The following is a 22827-nucleotide window of genomic DNA, read 5'->3' as shown; positions in this document are numbered from 1 at the left end:
ATAGACACGTATTCAGGTTTTCAATGGGCTACTGCCCTGAGCTCAGAAAAGGCTGATTCAGTAATCACACATTTATTGGAAGTTATGGCCATCATGGGTATACCTGCGCAAATAAAGACAGATAATGGTCCAGCATATGTATCTAAGAAAATGAAACGCTTTTTTGATTATTATAATATAAAACATATTACAGGTATACCAAACAATCCTACAGGTTAGGCAGTTATAGAAAGATCAAATCGTACTATAAAGGATATGCTGAACAAACAGAAAGGGACCGAAAATACCCCCAGAAATAGATTACATAATGCTTTATTAACCTTGAATTTTCTTAACGCTAATGAGAAAGGAACGACAGCAGCAGAGAGACATTGGATAATGGAAAAGTCTGCTGAACTAAATCAACCGATTTATTTCAAAGATGTGCTGACCTCTCAATGGAAGCCAGGAGATGTGCTACGTTGGGGAAGGGGTTTTGCTCTTGTTTCCACAGGAGAAGAAAAATTGTGGATACCATCAAAATTAATAAAGTTTCGATTTGAAGAGGAGAAACCTCTTGGAAAGGAGAAATGACAACTTATCTACAATGATGATATTCATACAGATGGTAAGAAAAACATATAGAATGGGGGCAGGGTTCTGTTCTTATCTCCACAGGAAAACACTCATCTTTGAAAAATTCAAGGGACCCTGGATATTTGGATACTGACAGATGGAAAAATACCTGCCCAATAGGAAATATCAAGAAAACTGAAAGCGTTGTGAAGAAGATGGGGCCCCACAACAACAACTCCACCTGGTTGATATGACGTCATGATACTGATAGCGCTACAACAAGACCTGCTTTGGATACCAGCTGCACAAGACAGTTCCAACTTGGTTAGCTGAAATGGTGCACATCTTATACAACATTTTGGCCAGACCTGCACAAAATACTCAGAGACTATTGGCAATTTTAAAAGACATTGATCTTGAAATTTAACCATCATTTTACTTTCACAGGATCCCCCAGAAAGAACGTCGCCCCCATGACAGCTGGAAGTAATTCTAGAGGACGACGTCCCCTCTCCCAGTAAAGTTTGCCCTTGGGTTTAGGGACATCATTTAGGGGTTGATTATAATTAGTATACGATTGAGGGTTGGGGGAGGAATTTTATAAGCTCAGGGATCATTTTGAAAAAAAAAAAAAAAAAAAAAAAGAGGGATGATGGGATAATAGATTTGTAATTGTGAGTTACTGTTGTTAGACAAATATATTGATATAGATTCTTGTATATTGATACAAAGTTAAATTGTATTGACTATTGTATGCATTCATGTTTCTACCTCTGTTTAAAACATTTTTTATGTATTGACATATATTGTATTGTATATATTTACCATATTGCAGTGTACATTTCTACCTCTGATTAAGATACTTATATAATGTCTGTGTATTGATATATATTTACCTACTGCAATGTATATTTGTACATTGTTTATATTTGGAGGTCATTGTCCTCATTTGTTTCACAGTCGTTTATTGTCTTAGTCTTTAAGTTAGATAGATATTGAGAATTATATAGACTAATAGTCATCTAAGTTTGTCATTTATAATTAGACTAATCAGGTTCTTTAGATATATAGAGATTATACTCAGTATAGATAGATAATCTTCAACTTCTTCAAAGAGCTGTAGAAAATGGCCTTTAATCTAACTCAGAGTTTTGTGGTAGTGAGACACAATTGCTCCTGGCAACACCACTCTATTGCCGAGAGAATGTTGAGCACCAAAGACACTCCACCTGGAGCATTTCTTTTTGGCAGAACTGGCCTTGGGGCAAAGAAATGCCCATACCTCAACCACTGACAAAGATACAGAGCATGAATCAATGGATAAAACAGGGCTGTCTTATCCTGCCAAGACAGGGTAAGATAGTTTTGAAAGTTGCTTGCCTTTGAAAATGGTGTGTCAGTTATGTTAGGCCTTAGCCAAAGTTGGTTGCTTCAACGCTGCTAATGTGACTTTGGGTGATTGCCTAGGTAGCTAGTTGTCTCTGTGATTTGTTGCATGTTTTGGAAGTTGTTTTACTGAACTTCCTAATTACCCAGGTAACATTATTTCCCTTCTCAGATCTTTGATGGGGTTGAAGACTATATAAATGTAGTTACTTTCTCTCATGACTTGGCCAAGTTATTTATTATACAAGACCTAAGCTAGTTAGAATAGGATATTTGTACTTATTATATATAATTTCATAGTAGGTTTAGAACTCTCTTATTTAAACAGAAGGGGGAGGTGTTGCGGGAGGTCCTCCCACTCCTCCAACCTATTGCCGCTGAGATACCAGCCCCTTGGGGCGTGGTCTCTCTCCCTTTAAAAAAGCGGCCACTTCCCTCTCCTCTCTCTCTTCACTTCCTGCTCCGCCGGTGACTTGACTTCCTTCCTGGTTACGCAGAGGGCTGAAAGTGATCTGTAAGTTTTTTCCCCTTTAAATAAATATCACCCTATTAATCATAATCCCAAATTGGCATTGTTTGTGACTTACGCCTTCAATAAACTTTGTACAAACTAAGAGAGCACTCTCTGAAGTTGTTATACAAGTGTATATTGCAGAGTATTTAAATAAGGTAAAACATATCTAGCTCCTCAACGATTTTTTTCATTGCTCTGTGACAAAAACTCCTAAAAATCCTTCTGTCTAGCCTTTTGAAATATTGTACATGTATTACCATGCACTAGCACACCAGAATGTTGCTCCCGTCTAACTGTAGCTTAATATACCCATTAATCAGCCATTCCTCATCCATGTTTAAATTTCTGAAGAGCCACCAGCTAGGACTCCTAAAGCAGCAGCACCATCCCCCAGTACCAACAGACAGATATGTCACCACAAAGGCCGTGAGTGCTTTACTATTTCCCAATCCCAACACCACCAAATCCCTACTTTCTCGTTTCTTCACAAATTACATGAAGGTCTTGATTTTTCTAAAACATTAAGTGGTCTTGTTGAAATGAAGTAAAAAAAAATCCCTTAATGAAATAAATATTAATTGTGAGTTCTATTGTGTCTATTTTATTTCTCATTCAACCATCACAAACCTCACAGGTCTGAACAGCAAACATTAGGCATGAACATTTTAATAAGTTGCCAATTCTCATCATGTAAAAGCCAAAGCTTTATACATTTTTCAGTTTCGTTCATGTGAGATTATATTTACCGCAGCAGGAGGCTAACACACATTTCTCTTGGCAGCTTGTTACTGTATTACTTTTAAATATTGGATATGTTGGTTTGAGGCCTCTGTTTGCATTGAGGGCTTTGATACAAATGATGGGGCCCAGCTGGGAGCTGCTGTCTCTGCTTTGGGATCTAGGCAGTTAATTTCGTATTTTCTCCTTGTCAAACATGATAGATATTGAAAAGGAAGCGCATATGATAGAAAGATAAGGAACTAAAGTTAATTTGGGCAAGGAGAGAGCAACTCTCCCAAAGGAAGCTAGGGGGCCAAGTCAGTATTTGATTGGCGTGGACCCTTGTTCTCTCTCCAGGGCTCTTGGATAGTACCAGGACAATGACTTTAATGTGTTTTAAAGCAGTAAGCAGGGTCCGGGGCTGAAGTTCAGTAGAGTACTTGCCTAGCTGACAAAGTCTGTTTGAGCCCCAGCACTGCAAGAAACCAGGTGCTAACGAAAGCCTGTATTCCCAGCCACTGGGAGGGGAAGTTCAAGGTCATCCTAAGAATCGTACTCTGTTGGAGGTCAGTCTAGGATTCAGGAGACCCTGTCTCAAAACAAAAACAAAAGGCAGACTTACTCTTGCCGGGATTCACCATGTTGTAGAAATAGCACAAACCTTGTTCGGAGGTGATTTCATTTGGTATCATTTAATACTTCCTTGAGCAAACATTAAAAGAAAGTATCCCCTCTATGAACCAAGGGTCTCTCAAGAATCCTGGTCATAAGATGTGTACAAGGAAAATGGGTCAGGGTGAAGGGTTGGGACCACGTGAGAGAGGAACAGCAAGCAGTTTGGAACTCATGGAATGTGACCTTTAGAAACAGGCTGGGTGAGCCTTGGTGAGGCAGAACCGCCCCCCCCCATGACTACCTGTTCCGAGGATCTCATGCTGTTATTGAGCACAGCTCTGTTTATTGCTCTCGCAGTCACCACGTCCCTCATAATCTACAGGTTGTATGAAAACTCTCGGGTTTCCAGTCCCTCACTGGGCAGTGTTACTGGCACTTAAAATAATAGGGACAGACTTTTTCCAAGCATTGCTGCTGGGGCAGATTAATGACTCAAAACCATCACCCTTAGAAAGAATTTAGACGCGTAGATTGTTAGTAAGTTTAGGTAGGTTAAGGCGTTTTTGTTAGCGGCTTTCATGTAGAAAATCTTGCGGAACAATTTAAAGTTTAGAGAGGCACACATTTAATAGTTGAGCAAGGGACTTGTTGAGGTCAGGGAACAAAGCAAAGGTGGCCTGGTTATTACTAGCTGACAGGCCTTTCTTGCTGGGATAGGTTGGTGATGCCCATTTCTGGCCTCAGCTTTCTGATATGATTTAATAAAAAGTTGTTAATGAGTGTTTATGCACCCTGAGGGTTTAATGTAGAGATGACTGATTGTTTTCCATGTAAAAGTTTAGATTTGGCCAGGAGGGGGTGGCACTCGGAAAGCAGAGGCAGGCGGATCTCTGTGAGTTCGAGACCAGCCTGGTCTACAAGAGCTAGTTCCAGGACAGGCTCCAAAACCACAGAGAAACCCTGTCTCAAAAAACCAAAAAAAAAAAAAAAAAAAAGGAAAAAAAAGAAAAGAAAAAAGAAAAAGTTTAGATTTGTGATTATTTTAAAATTTTTTATTATAATATTACTTTTTGAGATGAATAATAAAACAATTGATGCTTTCTTTATAACAGAAAAAGGCAACCTGCCAGTAAAAGAACTGGCTGAGAAAAATACCCTGCTTGCTTACACTTTGTTAATCGATAGCAAGTTGTTTAGACCATGAATGTATGTGGGTCTTTGGGAATAATTTGGTTTTCACTTGTAATGCATAAAATGTTTAATCATGTAAGGAGAAACAAGCTGTTTTTTACTTGTGTTCATTGTGATCGCTTACTTGGAAAATATAATGTAACCACTGTAATCTGCAGGCCTGGTCTGTCACCTGGGTACCCTGTCCCTTTAAGACACAAGCCCCACCCACTCCCAACCTCCTCTCCAGTCCCTGCCTTCCACTTCTCTCTCTCCTCTCTCTCTCTCTCTCTCTCTCTCTCTCTCTCTCTCTCTCTCTCTCTCTCTCTCTCTTCCCCACCTCCCCTTCCCCGCTTCCCCCTTCTCTTCTTCCTCCATAACCCACTAAATAAACACTATACCCCAGCTCTCTCTGCATGGCATCTATCTACCTGTCTGTAACTACCCCCAGGCCTCAGGCCACCGGCCAGAGGACCCACCACCCCCCATGGGACTGGCCTAGGGTCTTTCACCTCTTTATAAATGATAACAATCACAAGGCAATTTATATATTTTTTAAAATATTTAGGTAGGGTATATAAGTTGTGAGGGAAAAATAAAGTTAGTTAGAAGGAAGCCATCAGGAAAGGGTCAGAAGGGATACAGCAGGATAGAGGTAAGGAAAAAAATAAAGAAGATAGATCCTGAGGTGTGGAAGGTGTGTGTGTGTGTGTGTGTGTGTGTGCCGCGCATGCACTCACATTTCCCTTTTCACCAGTCCCAGAGAATTAAGTTTTAGCCTCTCAGATAAAAAAGTCACTTGAGTGATTAGATCGCCAGCTCCAAGCCTCCCCTCCAGCTCCTGAGCTGCCGAAAGCTGGCCTTTCCAGCCGCACCATTGCTTCCACCTCTGAGGTTTCCCAGTGGTAGCCTCCATGGCTGAGGTGGCAGCTTACCCTGGGAGGGGAGAGCAGGCCCAGAAAAGCCTGCACTCTCCCCGGCAGGACAGCCACACAGTTTTCTCCTGTGTCCAGTATAGATTCAGAAATTGTTAAGGGAGGGGGAGACATCCTGCAGAAGGAGTTTGACTTGGAGGACATTCATAGAAACTAGCAGAATGGATTGATAGAGTCTCCAGTTTTTCAAGGGAAAATCCAAAATGCACAAAAATGATCAGAAAAGTCAAAAAAATGCAAAGTTTTGTTTCGTGGGTAGAAAATCTTGATTTTGGTCTTCTCTTTTCGTCATGTCTTGCCTCAGTTCCTATCTGGTGGAAGAGAGGGCCAAGCTCAGGGGCTGTGTAACTTAAGAACTTGGAGGTATTCTTTCCAAGTGGAGTAGGTAATGGAGCAGAAACCCGCAGGGACAGCTGGTGAGCCTTGCGATGCTCTCACGTGGGCCTCCATTCATACAGGGTAGGGGATGCAAGCTACAAGGCCTCCACTGAGCCAACGGCTCACTCTATAGGATGCAGGATGAGGAAGAAAAGGTTCTGCCGGCTGTAAGACTCGGACAGATCTGCAGGACGAGGTAAGGCGCAGGTTCATTGCTGTCCAATAGACATGGGACAGTCACTTTCAAAGGAAGAGAAATTCATACAAGAATTTAAACAGTCACTCAGAGAGAGAGGAGTAAGAGTTAAAAAAAAAAAGATTTGGTAGACTTCTTTATTTTATTGATGAAAAATGCCCTTGGTTGGTGTTGACAGGGCACAGCCTCTGTCTCTAGGGTAAACATTAGGATGTAACGCTTGCTTCTCACTGTATCTAGGGTAACAGATGAATGTGTTAGTGTTTGTTGAAGGTACCCAGACTTGAAGAAATCATGTCGGGAACAGTGATTGTTTTCGATGATTTATAGAGTTGTTTTTCTGAAAGGGTTATCCATCCCATTGCATATCTTTGGTTCCAAGACTGCCCATGCCCACTTGGAGGTCTGGTATTATTGGATACTGCAAACAGTATACAATGGGACTGAAGGTGGAGAGGGCGTGATGACTTTCTTCAGATAACACGTAGCATAAGTCAAAGGGGCTTTGACACGAGGAACTTGCTGTAACCCAAACACAACCTTTGTGTACAGTCAATAAATATGCTTCTGAAGAGAGGTTTGGGGTTCAGTTCACAGAAACTGGTCCTCCCTGCTGCCAGAGAATTACATTCCGGGGTGACTCCTTCTTTGAATGGCCCATGCAACATAGAGCAGCCTCCAGGAAACTTCCTGGCTCCCTTTGAGAAATCCATGTAGATAACCTCACAGGCAGGAGGAGCCCAAGGCAGAGGCCCTGGTGTAGGGATGACCATGCACAGGCCAATGATTTTTTTGGATAATTCTTCATGACAGGGATCACTACCCAGAGAAGAATAAAAGAAAAGACTGGGTTAAAGCTTTGAAAAATTCTGTCATGTAATATCAGGGTGGGAGTCAGCAGAGGGGTGACCTAGTGTGTAAGAAGAAATCTGTGCAGCCTGGTCCACAGAGCTAGTTCCAGGACAGGCTCCAAAGCCACAGAGAAACCCTGTCTCGAAAAACCAAAAAAAAAAGAAAAGAAAAGAAGAAATCTGTGGAGTGAATGTTAAAAAAAGATCAGGGTAAGAAGAGTTTCAGAGAGCCTGGCGGTGGTGGCGCACGCCTTTAATCCCAGCACTTGGGAGGCAGAGGCAGGCGGATCTCTGTGAGTTCGAGGCCAGCCTGGTCTACAAGAGCTAGTTCCAGGACAGGCTCCAAAACCACAGAGAAACCCTGTCTAGAAAAAAAAAAACCAACAAGAGTTTCAGGGAACTTGAAGAGGCATTAAAGACAGGTTGCTCTGAAACAGTAACGAAGATTGTGCAGCAGGGATATTACAGGATGAGGAAGACGGGACTCAATTACAATAGAAAAACGGGGGGGATTTAGTAACCAATGGGCAGGGTGAGGGCTCAGGGAGCCTAAGAGGGCTCCAAAGGTAGTGTGATCCTAGCTAACCTGACCTAGCAAGGCAGGTCAAGGCTGTAAACACCAAAGGTTGGGGAAGAGGAAGTTGATCAGATAGCAAGGGTTGGAGGGGTCACACTAAGCTAGGTTTGGGATGGGCAGGCCAAGGAATATGGACTGAGTTTAAGGTCTAGCCAAGAAGATGGCTCATAGGAGCCTGACTGGTGTGGTCTACAAGCGGACTGAGCGCGGTCTGCGAGCGGACTGAGTGTGATCTACGAGCAGACTGAGTGTGATCTATAAATGAGTCTTGGACAGGTGTAGACTGTGAAGAGCTACAGAGATGAGAGCTAAAAAGCGCAGTCATGTAGGGTCATTGGCAATATCGGAAAAAAAACCTCAGAGTTTGAGGATATTTTCCATATAGAACTGTGGATATACTAAAGTACTAATTTTAGATATAATTCTTTTTCTATATCTACACAAGGAAATACTACGTAGCCATAAAAAGAATTAGTTGTTTGTATATAATGTGGAGAGATTGCAGTTAAACGTGCAGGTGGAGCAAAGGGAAGGCCGGCACACTATATATAGTAAGGCAGCGTTTCTGCACAAAGGGGATAAAAATACACATTTACATATGTAGGAGTATGTCTGCACATGCATCCATTTGCTGATATATGCATAAAATGTTCCTAACGAGATAAAAAGAAACCGGTAACCTTGGTTACCCATGAGGAGAGGAGCGCAGATCCAGAGCAGATCTCAGTGAGTTAGTTCTAGGCCTGCCTGGTCTACAAAGAGAGTATCAGAACAGTCAAAGCTACACAGAGTAGCCCTGTCTCAAAAATAAATAAATAAAACAAACAAACAAAAAACCTGGGGAGGAAAGTGTGTATTTGACTTGTACTCCCAGGTCACAGTCCATCCCTGAGGGAAGTCAGGGCAAGATCTCAAGGCACCCAGGGATGCTGCTTAGGGCTCATTTCCTGCCTGGGTTACCCATTCTTGCTTGGCTAGCTTTTTAAAAGTACAGCCCAGGATGACTTGCCAAGGGATGGTGATGCCCACAGTGAGCTGGGCTCTTCTCTATAAATGAATAATCAAGACAATCCCTCAATGACATGCCCACAGATCAGCCTGGTCTAGGCAATTCCCCAACTGATATTACTACTTAATTGTCAAGTTAACAGTTATGGTTAACCAGGACAGTGGGACATCTGTCATGACAGGAATGGTACTGAGTGCTCACCTGCTTCCCCTCAGAAAGATACAGGTGGGCTGCATTGCCCAGCAAGACTTGCAATGAGGTAGGCCTGAGTTCTAACGAGATCAACCATGATGGGTTTCTAGAAACACTTCTAGAACAGGCTCAATAAGTGTCCCCGTGACCTTGAGCCTTACCTTTGCCTTTAGCTGCTTGCTGTGTGAAGAGGGTTGGGTGGAGGACTCCAAACCCGCCAGTGTTTCTGGGCAGAGTAAGAAGTGGTGTGGGCTGACTCCGGGCGGAAACTCAGACTTCCTTTAACCCTTCCTGCCCCAGGCAGTGAGTCCATCCTTGGTGAATCATACAACAGGAAGTGAGAGAAAGTAGCAGCTGACCCCGAGGCCCCAGGCCCTCTGCCTGCTATACTATCACTACTCCAGTGTCTTCTTGCCTTACCCCAAAGCAGAACAGGGTCCATGCTGGGACCTGGAGAGGCCTTGGCGACCACCTCCCTCGTTCGTTCAGAATGTGTTCTGTCAACTAGGCATGACGGTGTGCACCTGTAATCCAAGCACTCAGGAGAACGAAGCTAAACAAGGGCAGCCTGGGTTAGTCAGCAATACCTTGTCTCAAAAAGCTAAAAGAAAAAGTTCCGGACACTTACTGTGTGACATACACTATTCTAAATGCCTTTAATATACAAGCAAACAAGAAAAAGATTCCTGCCCTTGTGTCCCCTGCTAGTAGGAAGGATGGGTAGAGAAGCTAATATCTTAAAAGACATGAGGTAGGCCAAAGCCCAATGTGTTCTAAGAGTAGAAAAGGATGACGTGCCTGGGAGCTTGGGGAAATACGACTATGGTGGGAAATGAGAAGAGGGAGCCCCATGTGTTGGAGTTTGGAAGCTGCTATAACAACTTTTTGTTTTTTTCAAGACAGGGTTTCTTTGTAGCTTTGGAGCCTGTCCTAGAACTAGCTGTAGAGCAAGCTGGTCTCAAACTCGGAGATCTGCCTCCCAAGTGCTGGGATTAAAGGCCTGCGCCCAGCTGCTATAACAACTTTTAGGTCTACTTTGAGATTTAAAAAAAAAAAAACCTTTTATTATTGTTATTATCATCATTATTGGAGTCAGTTCTCCCCTTCCACAATAGGCTCCGGGAATCTAACTAAGGGCATCGGGCATGTGTCACAAGCTCTCTGAGCCATATCACTAGCTCAGTATAGGAGGTGTTTGCCTTGGTACCACGAGACAGAGAAGTAGTATATATTCTGACTTCTGTCCTACCAAGCAGCCCTCTGACTGTTACATCAAGGGCACCGAGAGAGGTTGAAGCAAAGTAGAAGCCACCCAGGATGGAGGCTGCTGCTGAATCCGCAAGATAATGGTGGTGGCTCATCTGGACTGGTGGCAAGGAAGCAGGGAGGAGTATCTGATGACAGGTGGTCTGTAGGTGGTGCCCTGGTGATTAATGTGAGAGGAAAAGGGGCTCAAAGGACCCTGAAGTCTGGGGCCTGAGCAGCTGGAAGAATAGATCTGCCTGCCGCAGGGAAAGGTTCAAGAGCAAGGTCAAGAGATCTGCCCTGAACACAGTAAGACCAAGACTCTCTAAAACATCCAAATGGATTGGCAATTAATTTACAAGTTTGAATGGAGGTTAAATTTTGCTACCTTCCATAAGTCCACATTGCTGTATTTCTCTGCGGCCCACAGTATAGAATCATCCATTGCAGTGTCATTTTGAATGCTGCGACACACTGTATGACTTACCGCCTTGGAGTTCTGTGTCAACAGATCATCTTATAAGTTGACTGTTGCATTCCGCGTTGAGACAATGATGGCTTAATTGTTCAACACTGCCAATGTCGTGGCTTAAATAGTGAAATGAGAAGGCTAAGGAGACCGAGCCAGCGTGACCCAGATATCACTGAAAACAAGGGCTAAATGATGATGCTGTTTGTTTGACAAGTGGAAAGATTTATACAAAAGGATTAGGAGAAGGAGAGAGGAAGCAACTCATACTGTTTGACACACAGAAGAACGTGGGAGTGTGTGCTCAGAATACACACAGCAGTGGGAATGGAGACCAAATCTCACAAATGCACAGCACAGGCAAGCGCTTCTAAATCGACCAGAAGTGGCATCTGACCAGGTGTGGTGGTACATGCCTATGATCCCAGCAATGTTATGACCCTCATAGGCATCTCACGTCCTGCCAATTTTATGTCTTTCAGAATCAGGTGAATACCCTTTAGGACTACATTTCTAAGCAAGAGAACATATATATCCACATATATGTACATATATGTTTCCAAAAATGAGGAATTTTATCAGAGTGGTGGTTCTCAGACTTGGCTGCATATTGAATCAATTTTTAAGGTCTGATTTTTTTTTAATAGTGTGGGTCTCAACCCAAGAGATTCTTGCTTCTATGGCATGAATATATCCTGGCTTTTAAAGAGCAGCGTGCTGTGTCATAAAAGCCAGCAGACTTTCCTTCAAGCATAATTTTCCTTAGAGAATCTGGCTTCTATTTGCACACATTCTCTCTGAGTGGCTTTTTGTTATTGCTTTGTTTTTGAGGCCAGGTTTTGTCTATGTACCTCGGTTGGCTCTCCTCTGCTGTTAGGCTCTCCAGTCTTAGTCTGTTAGTCTGTTAAGTAATGGGATTACTGGTCTGTATCAACAACCCTGCCTTCCCAGGGTTTTTTTGTTTGTTTGTTTGTTTGTTTGTTTTGTTTTGGTTTGGTTTGGTTTAGTTTTCAAGACAGGGTTTCTCTGTAGCTTTGGAGCCTGTCCTAGGACTAGCTCTTGTAGGCCAGGTTGGCCTCAAACTCACAGAGATCCACCTGCCTCTGCCTCCTGAGTGCTGGGATTAAAGGCGTGCGCCACCACGGCCAGGCTTCCTTCCCAAGTTTTGATGACACTAATTGGTTTACCTATTGGAGATCGGTGCTGACAAATACTGTTGTATAGTGATTATGTTTATTCAACAGGATACATTCAATAGCAGCACAAAATTTCATCTTGAAAGCCACCAAAAGGTTCAAGGCCAGCCTGGTCTACAAGAGCTAGTTCCAGGACAGGCACCAAAAGCTACAGAGAAACCCTGTCTCGAAAAAAAAAAAAGAAAGAAAGAAAAGAAAAGAAAAAGAAAAGAAAAGAAGCCACCAAAGGTAAAATAGAGGTTCTTGAAGACATACGTTGCTTCCTGGTTGACATCCCCCACCTTTTTACATCCACAGACCATTGACTGGCATATTTTGCCTCTTTAGAATCTGAACAACCATCAATTGTCTTAAAAACCACATCGGCACCAGCATATCTTCCTCAGCATTGCTACCTGACTCCACCAGTGTTCCCAGTAATTCCCCATTTGCCACGTCCGGCTTATCTACTTGGAATTCTTGGTTGACTGTAGCATTTTTGTGAAATGAGTCAGGTATTTTGAAAGATTTATCAAAATGCTTTCACCAGTGGTGGCCATGGTGGGATAGGGCAATTGGTGACAGCGGTGTTAGGCAGGAAGAGGGGTAAGATGATGGTGGCCATAACTGCGGCACCTATGGCAGGCTACAGCCATGGCAGCTGAGGTGGTTGATAGTAGCCATGATGGTGACTACCACTGAAATGAATTCAGTGGATGATAGCAACCAAGAGAGTCACATCTGATTGACTGACAGACAGCCTTCTCTCTCTTTGCCTGCACGTATGGTAAGCAGGAGGTAGCGGGGAACAAAAATAAAGCCCTCAACTAAACAGTCCTCAATGGAAGGGATGATGGAAGTCGGTGTTTCTCATCCCTTAACTAAGCTGTTGCCCACTGTGACAGTCGGCCTGTGAGAGCCTTCCCTTCCTGATCACACGTCGCACTGTCCCACTACCGGGCTCTCTGGGATCATCTCCTGAATCCCCGTCTCTTATGCCTACACTAAGATTACGATCAGGAACATATGGCACATTAACAGAAGCGAGCCTCTGCCAAGCCATAAAGCTGTGACAAATTTTCAAAGGGCTGAAATGTAAAAGATGTTACCAAACCGATTTAATTAGGCAAGATAACTAGAAAAATTCCCATATGGTTAGAAATTAAGAAATATACCTCTAAATTTCTAAATAACCCAATACCAATAAAGAAATCAAATTAGAAAGGAATTACAAAAATCAAATTTGTAAGCAATGTAATATATATCTCTTAGTAAAGGAAAAGCCTGCAACTTTAATCACAAAAGGGCACAAGCTGCGTGTCACTGGTGTGGTGGTACACACACCTGTAATCCCAAGGCAAAAGGATCAGAAGCCCAAGGACGGTTTTTGCTACACAATAAATTCAGGTCATCCTGTTCTACAAGAGACTGTGTCTCAAAACAAACAAACACAAACCAAAATAAAGATCAACAAGCTAAAAGTAAACTATAGGAAACGGTTAATAAACTTGACATACCCTTGCCCATACTACTGATACAAGTACAGTGTCTGAAGCAAGAAGCAGTACTACGATGTCACAGGCCTTAGGATAATGTTGCTATTGTCAACAGATAAATATAACCCCAAATCATAGGCAATGTGATAAAATCCCAGAAAAAATACATTACCAGACACAGATAGAGAAATAAAACACCATAAAGTTGTTCTGTTAGCTTACACATAGCCACAAAGTCTTTGCAGCCAAGTATCGGGAAGTGAAGTCTCCTTTCTTGTAAAATGTTCTAAAATGTCGTCTGGTCCTCCATGTTGTCTGTTCGCCTCACACTCTTAGGAGAAAGGAGCAGAACCCCACTCAAACTACCTGGGCTGAAAACATCCCCCAAAGTCTGAGGAAAAATGAGCTGGGAACAGAAAGCCGCCAGAACCCAGGCAGCACTGTCAGGGTAAAAGAAGCGATTTTCACCCTCTCTTCACTCTCTGTTCCTCCCGTCCTGCAACCCGCACAGCACCTGGTGGGTAGCTCCTCCAATCTTGACAATATCAGACTTCCACCTTGACTTCTAAACCAACAAATTTCTTCTGTTTTGGAGGCAAATATTGAGAGGAAACTTCCAGTGGGTCAGGTTCAGTTTTCTAAGCCATCATACAAATCTTGGGATTCAAGTGGCTGGCTTCTTTTGGAGTCACTTCAAGGGAGAAGAGACTTGTCTCATGTTTAATCTGTATGGAGATCATTTTGGTTCATTGTTGAACTAAAAATTTTTGATCAAGAACTCTCTGTAATAAAGGGTTTACTGAGCCATTACAAACACTAGCCAGGAAAGCAAAGGTCCAGGTCCAAAGACAAGCTCTCACCATGGCCAGCAGGGGCTACATAGCAGTTCAAAAATTCCTGCTAGGCCAGAGCTAAACCTAGTGTTTTTTTTTTGTTGTTGTTGTATTTTTTTTTGGGGGGGGGTTTCAATACAGTGCCTGTGACAATGGCCCTCTTTAACAGACAGGGAATTAAATGCACTAACTTTCTCGACACAGTAACTAAGTTTTATGCCATTCTCAGAGGTCTCATTTCCCAAGGTGGTAATGCACTTTTTAAAATTACATTTTATTTGTTTACTTTACTGGGGTGGGAAGCAGAGGAATGCCATGCAGCACTTGTGGAGGTCAGAAGGAACAGTTGTTTCTAGGAAACGGAGCTACTTGTGGGTCAGCTCTACCCTTCCCATATGTGGCTGCTGGGGACCAAACTCAGCTGTCATGCTTGTGGCAAGCACCCAGAGCCAGCGAGGCATCTTGCCACTCTGGTCACGCACTTTTTAGTGGCTGTCTTCTTGTCTCCCTTTCCCACTCCTCCAGTATCTCTGGATTCAGACTGAGAATATACTATCAGTACCCCATTCTGAGACCTGGCTTCTGGGAATCGCTAATCAAGACAAATCAAACTCCGGTGAAGGATGCTTCCGACCCATGTCCTTTCACACTTTTCAGTTTTTAAAATTTATCTGACTAGGGCCTCAGGTGGTCAAGTCTGGCCTCAAACTATATAGCAGTGGATGACCTTGAACTTCTAATTCTCAGGCCTTGCTTCTTCCTCTACACAGTTGTTTTCAATAACAAGGCCAGAATTTTTACCTCCACTGCCCAAGGCCTGTGTCTACTGCTCAGTTGGTCCTGACTCAGTAGTGGAAAAGATGGGCTGTTTGCTGCTCCTCCCACAAGCCTCAAGAAAATGGTATAAAGATGTACCGAATGCAGGCTCAGGGCACAAGCGGAAGGCACAGCATATTGATGGGCATGTGTGAGGTCGTGGGCTGTTCCAGAGGGAAGGAAGCTGGGCATGGCGGCTCACACCTGTAACCCTAGCACTCAGGAAGATTGCTGTGAGTCTGAATCCAGGTTGGTATACATAATGAGCTTCAGTACTGCCTAGACTTAAAAAAAAACCCAAAACCAATCTGGTGAGCGTGGGTGGGAGGAAAGCCTTGCCCCAGCGCACATACAGCGAGCACAGGGAATGGCTGTTTGAGTCATTGTAAATCCAAACCTAAAACAGGAGCACCTTGGCCCCTCCTGAGCTCTTACTTGGCAGACCAAGTGAAGCTGGGAGTGGGTGACCAAGCTTCCTCCAGCTCTCCTAACGCCTGCCCCTTCGATGCTATAGGCTGGAACAAAAGCCAGTACTCAGTCTTCATTTATTTAGAGTTCTGGAGTCCAGGTAGGCCAGACCCACACCAGAGCCCTCAGGACTCCAAAATGTCCCTCTTCCAGATGAGGACGTCAAGTGGAGTCAGTCGTGTCCAGTTTCCTCAGGGTCCATGGGGTCTTCAGGAGGCAGGAAGAGGCTGTGTCTGTGGAGAAAACATAGCAACGTTTACTGCCCTTGAAGGGGAGACGAGGCAGACACAGCAGAGGCTGCCCTCATGGTCCAGTCTAGAGGGGAAAGGTGCCAAGTGGTGACCTTGGCCCCTTGCCACAAGAACAAGTTGTCCACAGTAAGCTAAAACCTGGGGCTGGAAGGTACCATTCTGTTTGTTTATTTATTTTTGGAGGCTGGAGAGAGATAGGACCTAACTCTAGCCCAGGTTGGCTAGGAACTCACCAGTAGCCCAGGCTGGTCTAGAGCTCGCTTATGAACTCAAGTTGGCTTGAGCTCATAGCAACCTTCCTACCTCAGACTCCCTAGTGCTAGAATTACAGGCATGTGGCAGCATTGTGACAAGTGCTGGGGACTCAGCAGGCAAAAATCTCTCATTCTAGGAAACCCCCTTTCAAAATGGGAGGGACAGACACACAAAGACAGACACACTAGTCCCCTGGGAGGTGACGTCTGTGTGCAGAAAGGGAGACTTCTGAACTGCCAGCAACATAAATAGGAGTTCTCCCGCTAAGGCCTTTCATCACATGGTAGATGAGGGCATTTTCATGTCTGCTAATGTGAAGATCAGAGAACAGAGGAGGCCTGACTCTCACCACCCCCATTAGGAGGAAAAGTTGGAATTGTGACACCATCAGCATGAAGGAGCAGGGCAGAGGAAGGAATTGGGCGTCAGTCATTCCTAGTGCACCGGAGAACCTGGAGCCATGAGGGGAAGAGGGTGACTCAATTTCCATTTTGTTTTTCACTCTTGCATTTATTAACTTATCTAGGGGATGCTTGCCTGTGGGTGTGCCTGCATGTCGGAGGACAACCTGCAGGAGTTGGTGATAACACTCAAGGTGTTAGACCTTACAGCAAATGCCTTAACCTGCTAAGCCACCTCCCTGCCCTAATTTCCATTCCTGAAAGGAAGAGGGACTGAAAAGATGCTCCTCTTCCAGAGAACCTGGGTTCAGTTTCCAGCACCCACATGGGAGCTCACAACCATCCATAGTAACTCCAACTCCAGAGGATTCCAGGAGACTGACGCCCTCTCCTGACAGCCATGGGCATTAGGCACACATGTGGTCCACATACATGCAGGCGTAACACTGATACACATAAAATGAAAAATAAAAACTAAATGGAAAACAAAAGGAAATGAAAGGGCGTTATTGTCCAGAAGCTGGAGACACTTGAAAGACAGAAGTATTCCCATGAGATGGCTGAGTAACTAGAATGGACAAGATGCAATCATTCCTGAACATTCCCTATGGACAATTAAAGTCCTTCTGCTCTCATAACCTAAATCTTTACCCCTGTTCTATGCAAAGAACAAATGACTATCAAGACATAATTAGAGGGCAACCTTTAGCCAAAAACTCTCCTGAAGCATGAGATACAAGGGAAACCGTGGGGTGTAGATGGAGAGAGCTTAAAAGCCAGGGACCAGGAATGGGGGAGCAGAGGAGGTTTTTCCAAGAGAAGTACCACAAAAACAGGGTAAAAATTAGATGGGAGATAGACAGGGGAGGGCAGCCCAGGCAGAACAAAATAGCTAGGAGCCAGGCAGACGTGCCCCTGAATAACTGTGCTCCATCCGCTGAGGGCGGAGAATGGAAGAGGTGGGTGGGGCTTGAGTCATTCGAGACCAGGCTGGGCTGGAGATGAGAACCCGTCTACCAGAAATGAAACCACAGAGCGGTTTCCATGGAGAAGCAAACATGGTAAGACTTCCTCTCAGATCATTCTGGAACCATCACAGGAGAAGGATTGGAAAGGACAAAATGGACCAACACAGAAGCCCAGAAAATGGCAAGAAAGAAAAGGCAGGGATTGCGGGGACAGAGGACCTCGTGAGAGGTGTTCAGGGGAGGGTAGCTAACGGAGTGACTTCGCCTTCTCAGTGATCCAGCAAGAAACATCCAAAGGAGTGTTTCTCACTCTTCCATTTCTGCCATCCCCAGAACATGTTAAGATTTTTTTCTAATTGCCCCATCAATGGCATTTTATTATCTCAGATATATTGTATATGTGTTTATGTATTATGTACATTAAGATCATTTTTCGTGAACCCCTCCACCCCGTTTACCTCCACCGGTACAGCTGAAAGCAATGAAGAGGACAAAATGGGCAAGGAAGGAAAGAAGGGATCCAGTAAGAGTCAGGGACTTTGTTCCCACTGTGAAGGGAAAGCCACAGAGTTCTTTTTTTTTTTTTTTTTTTTGCTTTTTCGAGACAGGGTTTCTCTGGTTTTGGAGGCTGTCCTGGAACTAGCTCTTGTAGACCAGGCTGGTCTCGAACTCACAGAGATCCACCTGCCTCTGCCTCCCAAGTGCTGGGACTAAAGGCCTGCGCCACCACCGCCCGGTGCCACAGAGTTCTACGCAAGGGTGCAATGTGATCAGAATTGAGGTCATTATAAGGAAGCAAGAGGTTCAGGCAAGCCAGGGAGAAGGCTGGGCAGGTGCCCTGGCAGGAGGAGTGTCCAAGATGGCTAAACTAAACCAGAGGCTGCAACTCGGGGCAGAAAACCACGTTTTGGATTCTGGATTCACAGCCAAGGCATGTGTGGGGATCGGGTAGGGCTAGGACTTAAAGGTATATTTACTTTGAACTAGAAAATGAAGGGATTTGTGAGGGAAAAAGAGATGACCTAGTGAGCCCCCTTTACCTTTCCAGGTGTGGGCGAACTTGGCGGCTGCACCTGCTCAGCGCACTGCAGGAAGCGGCGCATGTGTTCCGCACAGTTGCCAACTGCCGCTTCATTCAAGCGAAGACACTCCTCAAAGGCTTCGAAGGGTTCAGCACAGGCCTGGCGGATCTGGCGGATGATGGGGCTGTGGGAGGAGGGCATTTCAGACCCGGAGCATCCACATCCCACTGCCTGCCACCCTCCAGCCCGTTTCCCACTCACTGGGCGGATGTGCAGCGAGCAATGCTCATCTTAAGGTGGTGACAGTCCCGATGCCAGGACTCTGGCTTGGCGGCCACACACTGGCCATACTGATCCAGCTCCCGGCTGCAGTATCGAGCTGTGACTTCCAGGGCTGCCTGCCTGTGGGACAGGGTAAACTGGAGGTAATCTCAAGAGTAGACAAGAAAACGTTCTGATTTGGGTCTGTGATTAGCCTAGGGACTCAGGAGAGATTTGGATTTTCTTTTTTATTTTATTTATTTTCGAGACAGGGTTTCTCTGTAGCTTTGTTGCCTGTCCTGGAACTAGCTCTTGTAAACCAGGCTGGCCTCGAACTCACAGAGATCCGCCTGCCTCTGCCTCCCGAGTGCTGAGATTAAAGGCGTGCGCCACCACTGCCCGGCTGAGATTTGTAAATTTTAAGGTTCCTATGATAGGGACAAGCAACGAGGGGCAGAAATAAAAGCTGTGCCCTGAGCGTTGTGGTACAGGGTGGGAGTTTTTGGAAAGGCAGTGAAGTCCAAAAACATAGTCTGGTTACTGTGAGGCTGGAGTATCTCCAGTCTTGACTGCAGTCGTTTCCCACTGGGGATCATGCAGCCTGACAAGCACGATCTAGAGTCCTGGGAAGTTATAACTCACATCTCCAGGCGAGTTCAGGCCGATTAGAGAGAAGAGACCCGCCTTTTCCGGTGTCAGGTTGATATGGCGGCGCCCAACCCATACCTCCCGGCCTCACTCTTCCGGTCGCCGAGAGTCCTGCCACTCATCCCATCTAGATGCAACCATCATGGCAGCGCTCTGCCTCGTCTTCCGGCTCACTGCTTGTCCAAGTGGGACCCCATGAAACTTCTTCCGGTCCGTCGGCTATTTTGTTTCCGTCTAGTCTTTCTACTTCCAGTTGGCGGCGGCGGCGACGCTTAGAGCACACCGGAAGTAAGAGGTCGGAAGTGTTGCCGCAGCTCGGCACCAGAGGGGCGTGTCTCTTCCGCAGTCTGCAGCGGTTCGCGCCGTCGCTTTCCAGGCTGGAGTCAGTAGCCCCCGACCCGCGTGGCTGCGGCCCTTCACGCGCTGCGGCTGAGTCGGCAGCCGTGCCCGCCGCCGCTGGGCTCAGGGACAGGAGGGTTCTGATCTCTCAGCTGAGCTGCCACCATCGGCTTTACGCCGGTGCACACCCCCCTCCCAATAGCCACATTGGGCCTTTCATATGGTTAACTCGTACATGTTCTTTCCCTGGCGTAGGGGGTAAAGGCAGGGTGAAAGGGGATTTTATTGCTTGCTCCTTGCAACCGTGGACAAATTACTTCCTTTGTAATTCTCCTTGGTGTAGTTTTTACTCTCCACATACGCCTTCAGATTATAAGGCTAGACCTGGGAGTCCATGTCCCTGTTTAAAAGGCTAAATACTCAGAGAATTGAGTGTGTTCAGCTGGTATAACGAGGTCTTCTAAGACTAGACAAAACGAGCAATAACCTCCGCAGTATGCAGCTGTAAAATGGGGGATAATGACTGTATGAGCCTCCTCCAGACCAGACAGCACAAAGAAAGGGCTCAGCGCTTCAACACAGCAGTTCCAGGTAAAGGAGTTAACTGGGGGCAATAATCATGTGGTAGACATTTGACAAGGGATGACAGCCCCCCCCAGCCATCTGTAACTGCTTCATGTGTGATCTAAGACTGGAGCCACACCACCCACGACACTTTCATCTTTGGGAAATTTGACACTCACCTCCACACTTCAGTTGCCTTTCGGCTGGTGACTCTGTCGAGTGTGACCAAGAATCAAATGTAGAGAACCATACTGTTAGAAGAGAAGCAGATCCGAGAAATGTAGATCTCAGTTCCTGGGGTTTCCTTTTAGGAAGCTTGTTTGTGAAAGACTTTTAACGTGTTCCTTAGGAAGCTCAAGGACAGTTTTATTAATTTGAGAGGAGAACCTCAGGGAAGGCGAGGGGTAAACAGCAGCTGCTGAGGGAGCTGGAGGACTCCGCCAGTCTGAGCACCGCAAACATGGCTCTGGCAGTCTTGCTCTACTCCCCGATCCTCTCCACCTTGCTAAAAACTGTTAGATTACATTCCTAAAACTAGCCACCAAGGTCTGTTTCCTTATTTGGCCACTTCCTCCCACTAAAGCTGACTGCCAATGTCCAGCTATCAAAGTACTGAAGTCCAGCAATTAAAAGCCCCCCTTTGGTCGCCCTAATTAACATGGCCGTTTGATATTAAATACCTTTTCCTAACACAGGGTTTCCCCTTTTACCTTTATAAACTGCTGTTGGCCTATGAGTCACACCTCTCCTCTCTATTCAGAGGCAGTCCTTTGTCCCTCCAGGACAAATACCCCTTTCCCATGTCCCTTGTTGCTGACAAAGGCCTTCCCTTTTGTCCTCCATCTCCTTTGTCTCTAATTCCCTGCCCTTTGTCTCTCCGGGGCAAAGAAATCTCCTTTGTGCTGAGAACTTGATTTTGGGGTGTCTTGTGCCAATCCCAGGTCCATTCTGTGTGTAGGCAGGCCAGGTCACTGGCAGGTGTCTTCCTCCATTGCTTTGCACCTGAAGCTTTTGGCAATGGGGTGTTTCACTGAACCTGGAGCCCACCAGGGAGTCTGACTGGCAGGCCAGAGAGCACCTGGGACCCTGGCCCCACATCGCAGCGCTGGTACTCTGAGTGCCCTGCCATGTCGTTTATGTGGGGGCTGGAGATCTAAACTCAGGTCCTCAAGCTTGCATAGCAAGCACTTATTTAGCCACTCCCCCAGTCCCACGACTATTTATTATAAAACTAGGACTCAATAATTTTCTCTTGAACATTTGTCCCAGATAGAAAATTATATCTACACAGAAACATGTATTTGGCTTCTCAGAGCAGCTTTATCTATAATGCCCCAAACTAGAAACAGTTGAAATGTCTTTCCAAGTGGATGGTTAAATTAGTCCACCCACACTTTGGAGTACTATATAGCAATACAAAGGCATGAATTAATACACACAACTTAGATGAATTTAAGAGGAATTTGTTGTTTAAAAAAAATCTCAAAATATGGTATTTTATGATTCTATTTACATGTATTTCTTGAAATTATAGAGAAGACTGAAGGGTTAGAGATATTACCAGAAGGCACAACATGACAAATGTCCTATGTATAACACAAATCTACACAGAAGGGGGCTGGAGAGATGGCTCAGTGGTTAAGAGCACCGGCTGCTCTTCCAGAGGTCCTGAGTTCAATTCCCAGCAACCATATGGTGGCTCACAACCATCTGTAATGAGATCTGGCGCCCTCTTCCGGTGTGTGGGCATACATGGAGGCAGAATGTTGTATACATAATAAATAAATCTTAAAAAAAACAAAAACAAAAAAAACCAAATCTACACAGAAGATAACATTCCATATACATAAAACTGGAAAAATCTGAGTAAGCTCTTGTGTTGTCTCAATGTCATCAATTTATTGGTCAAGAATCTACAAGATCAAAAGTTAATGTAAAAAAAAATTAGCTGGTGCTGGGCAGTGGTGGCCCAAGCCTTTAATCCTAGCAGAGGCAGACAGTCTCTGAGTTCAAGGTCAGCCTGGTCTACAGAGCGAGGAAAGCCAGGACTACAGAGAAACCCTGTATCAAAATGAAACACATTTGCTGGGTGTTGTCCATGTTGATAACTTTAACTCTGGAGGCAAGGGGATGACTTTGTCACAGTCAACCTCGGCTTTACGGTGAACCCTGCTCACAACAGGGCCTTCAAAACCACAGCTCTTTCTGACACCAGAGATCCGAACAGGACTCCCAGCCACAGGACTGTGAGGCAGACAGAGAATGGGGTAGCTGGGTATCAACCAGTTCAAGGCATTTTCCACGGAAGAATTCAAACAGCCAATAACAGGGAAAAATACAGCTGTAAAGTATATACAGTGTTATACAGCTGTGTAAGTATATAGTATACACAAGCACACACACAAAACCCTAATAAGCACAAGAAACCCATACAAAGGTTTAAAAAAAAAAGCAAAGGAACATAGCTACTCACTAATCAAATACACTCAGCCTTAAAGGTGGAGGAAGTCCTGCCACA

The 22827-nt window shown here is 44.9% G+C and overlaps 1 protein-coding gene across 1 annotated transcript; it reads right to left on the bottom strand.

Moving 5' to 3' along the window:
• Positions 1-15658: 15658 nt before the first annotated feature.
• On the bottom strand, positions 15659-19585 carry Chchd5 (coiled-coil-helix-coiled-coil-helix domain containing 5). The gene is made up of 4 exons (XM_075962122.1): positions 19401-19585; positions 18759-18899; positions 18516-18681; positions 15659-15833 (listed from the first exon to the last, which is right to left on the bottom strand). Coding segments are annotated over exons 1-4 (333 nt in total). The 5' UTR covers positions 19403-19585; the 3' UTR covers positions 15659-15809.
• Between the last annotated feature and the right edge of the window lie 3242 nt (positions 19586-22827).

This window comes from Microtus pennsylvanicus, chromosome 2 (assembly GCF_037038515.1).
Source record: "Microtus pennsylvanicus isolate mMicPen1 chromosome 2, mMicPen1.hap1, whole genome shotgun sequence".
NCBI classification, from domain to species: Eukaryota; Metazoa; Chordata; class Mammalia; order Rodentia; family Cricetidae; genus Microtus; species Microtus pennsylvanicus.
Note: the sequence above shows the minus strand (reverse complement) of the source record. Positions and strands in the feature narration are given on the sequence as shown.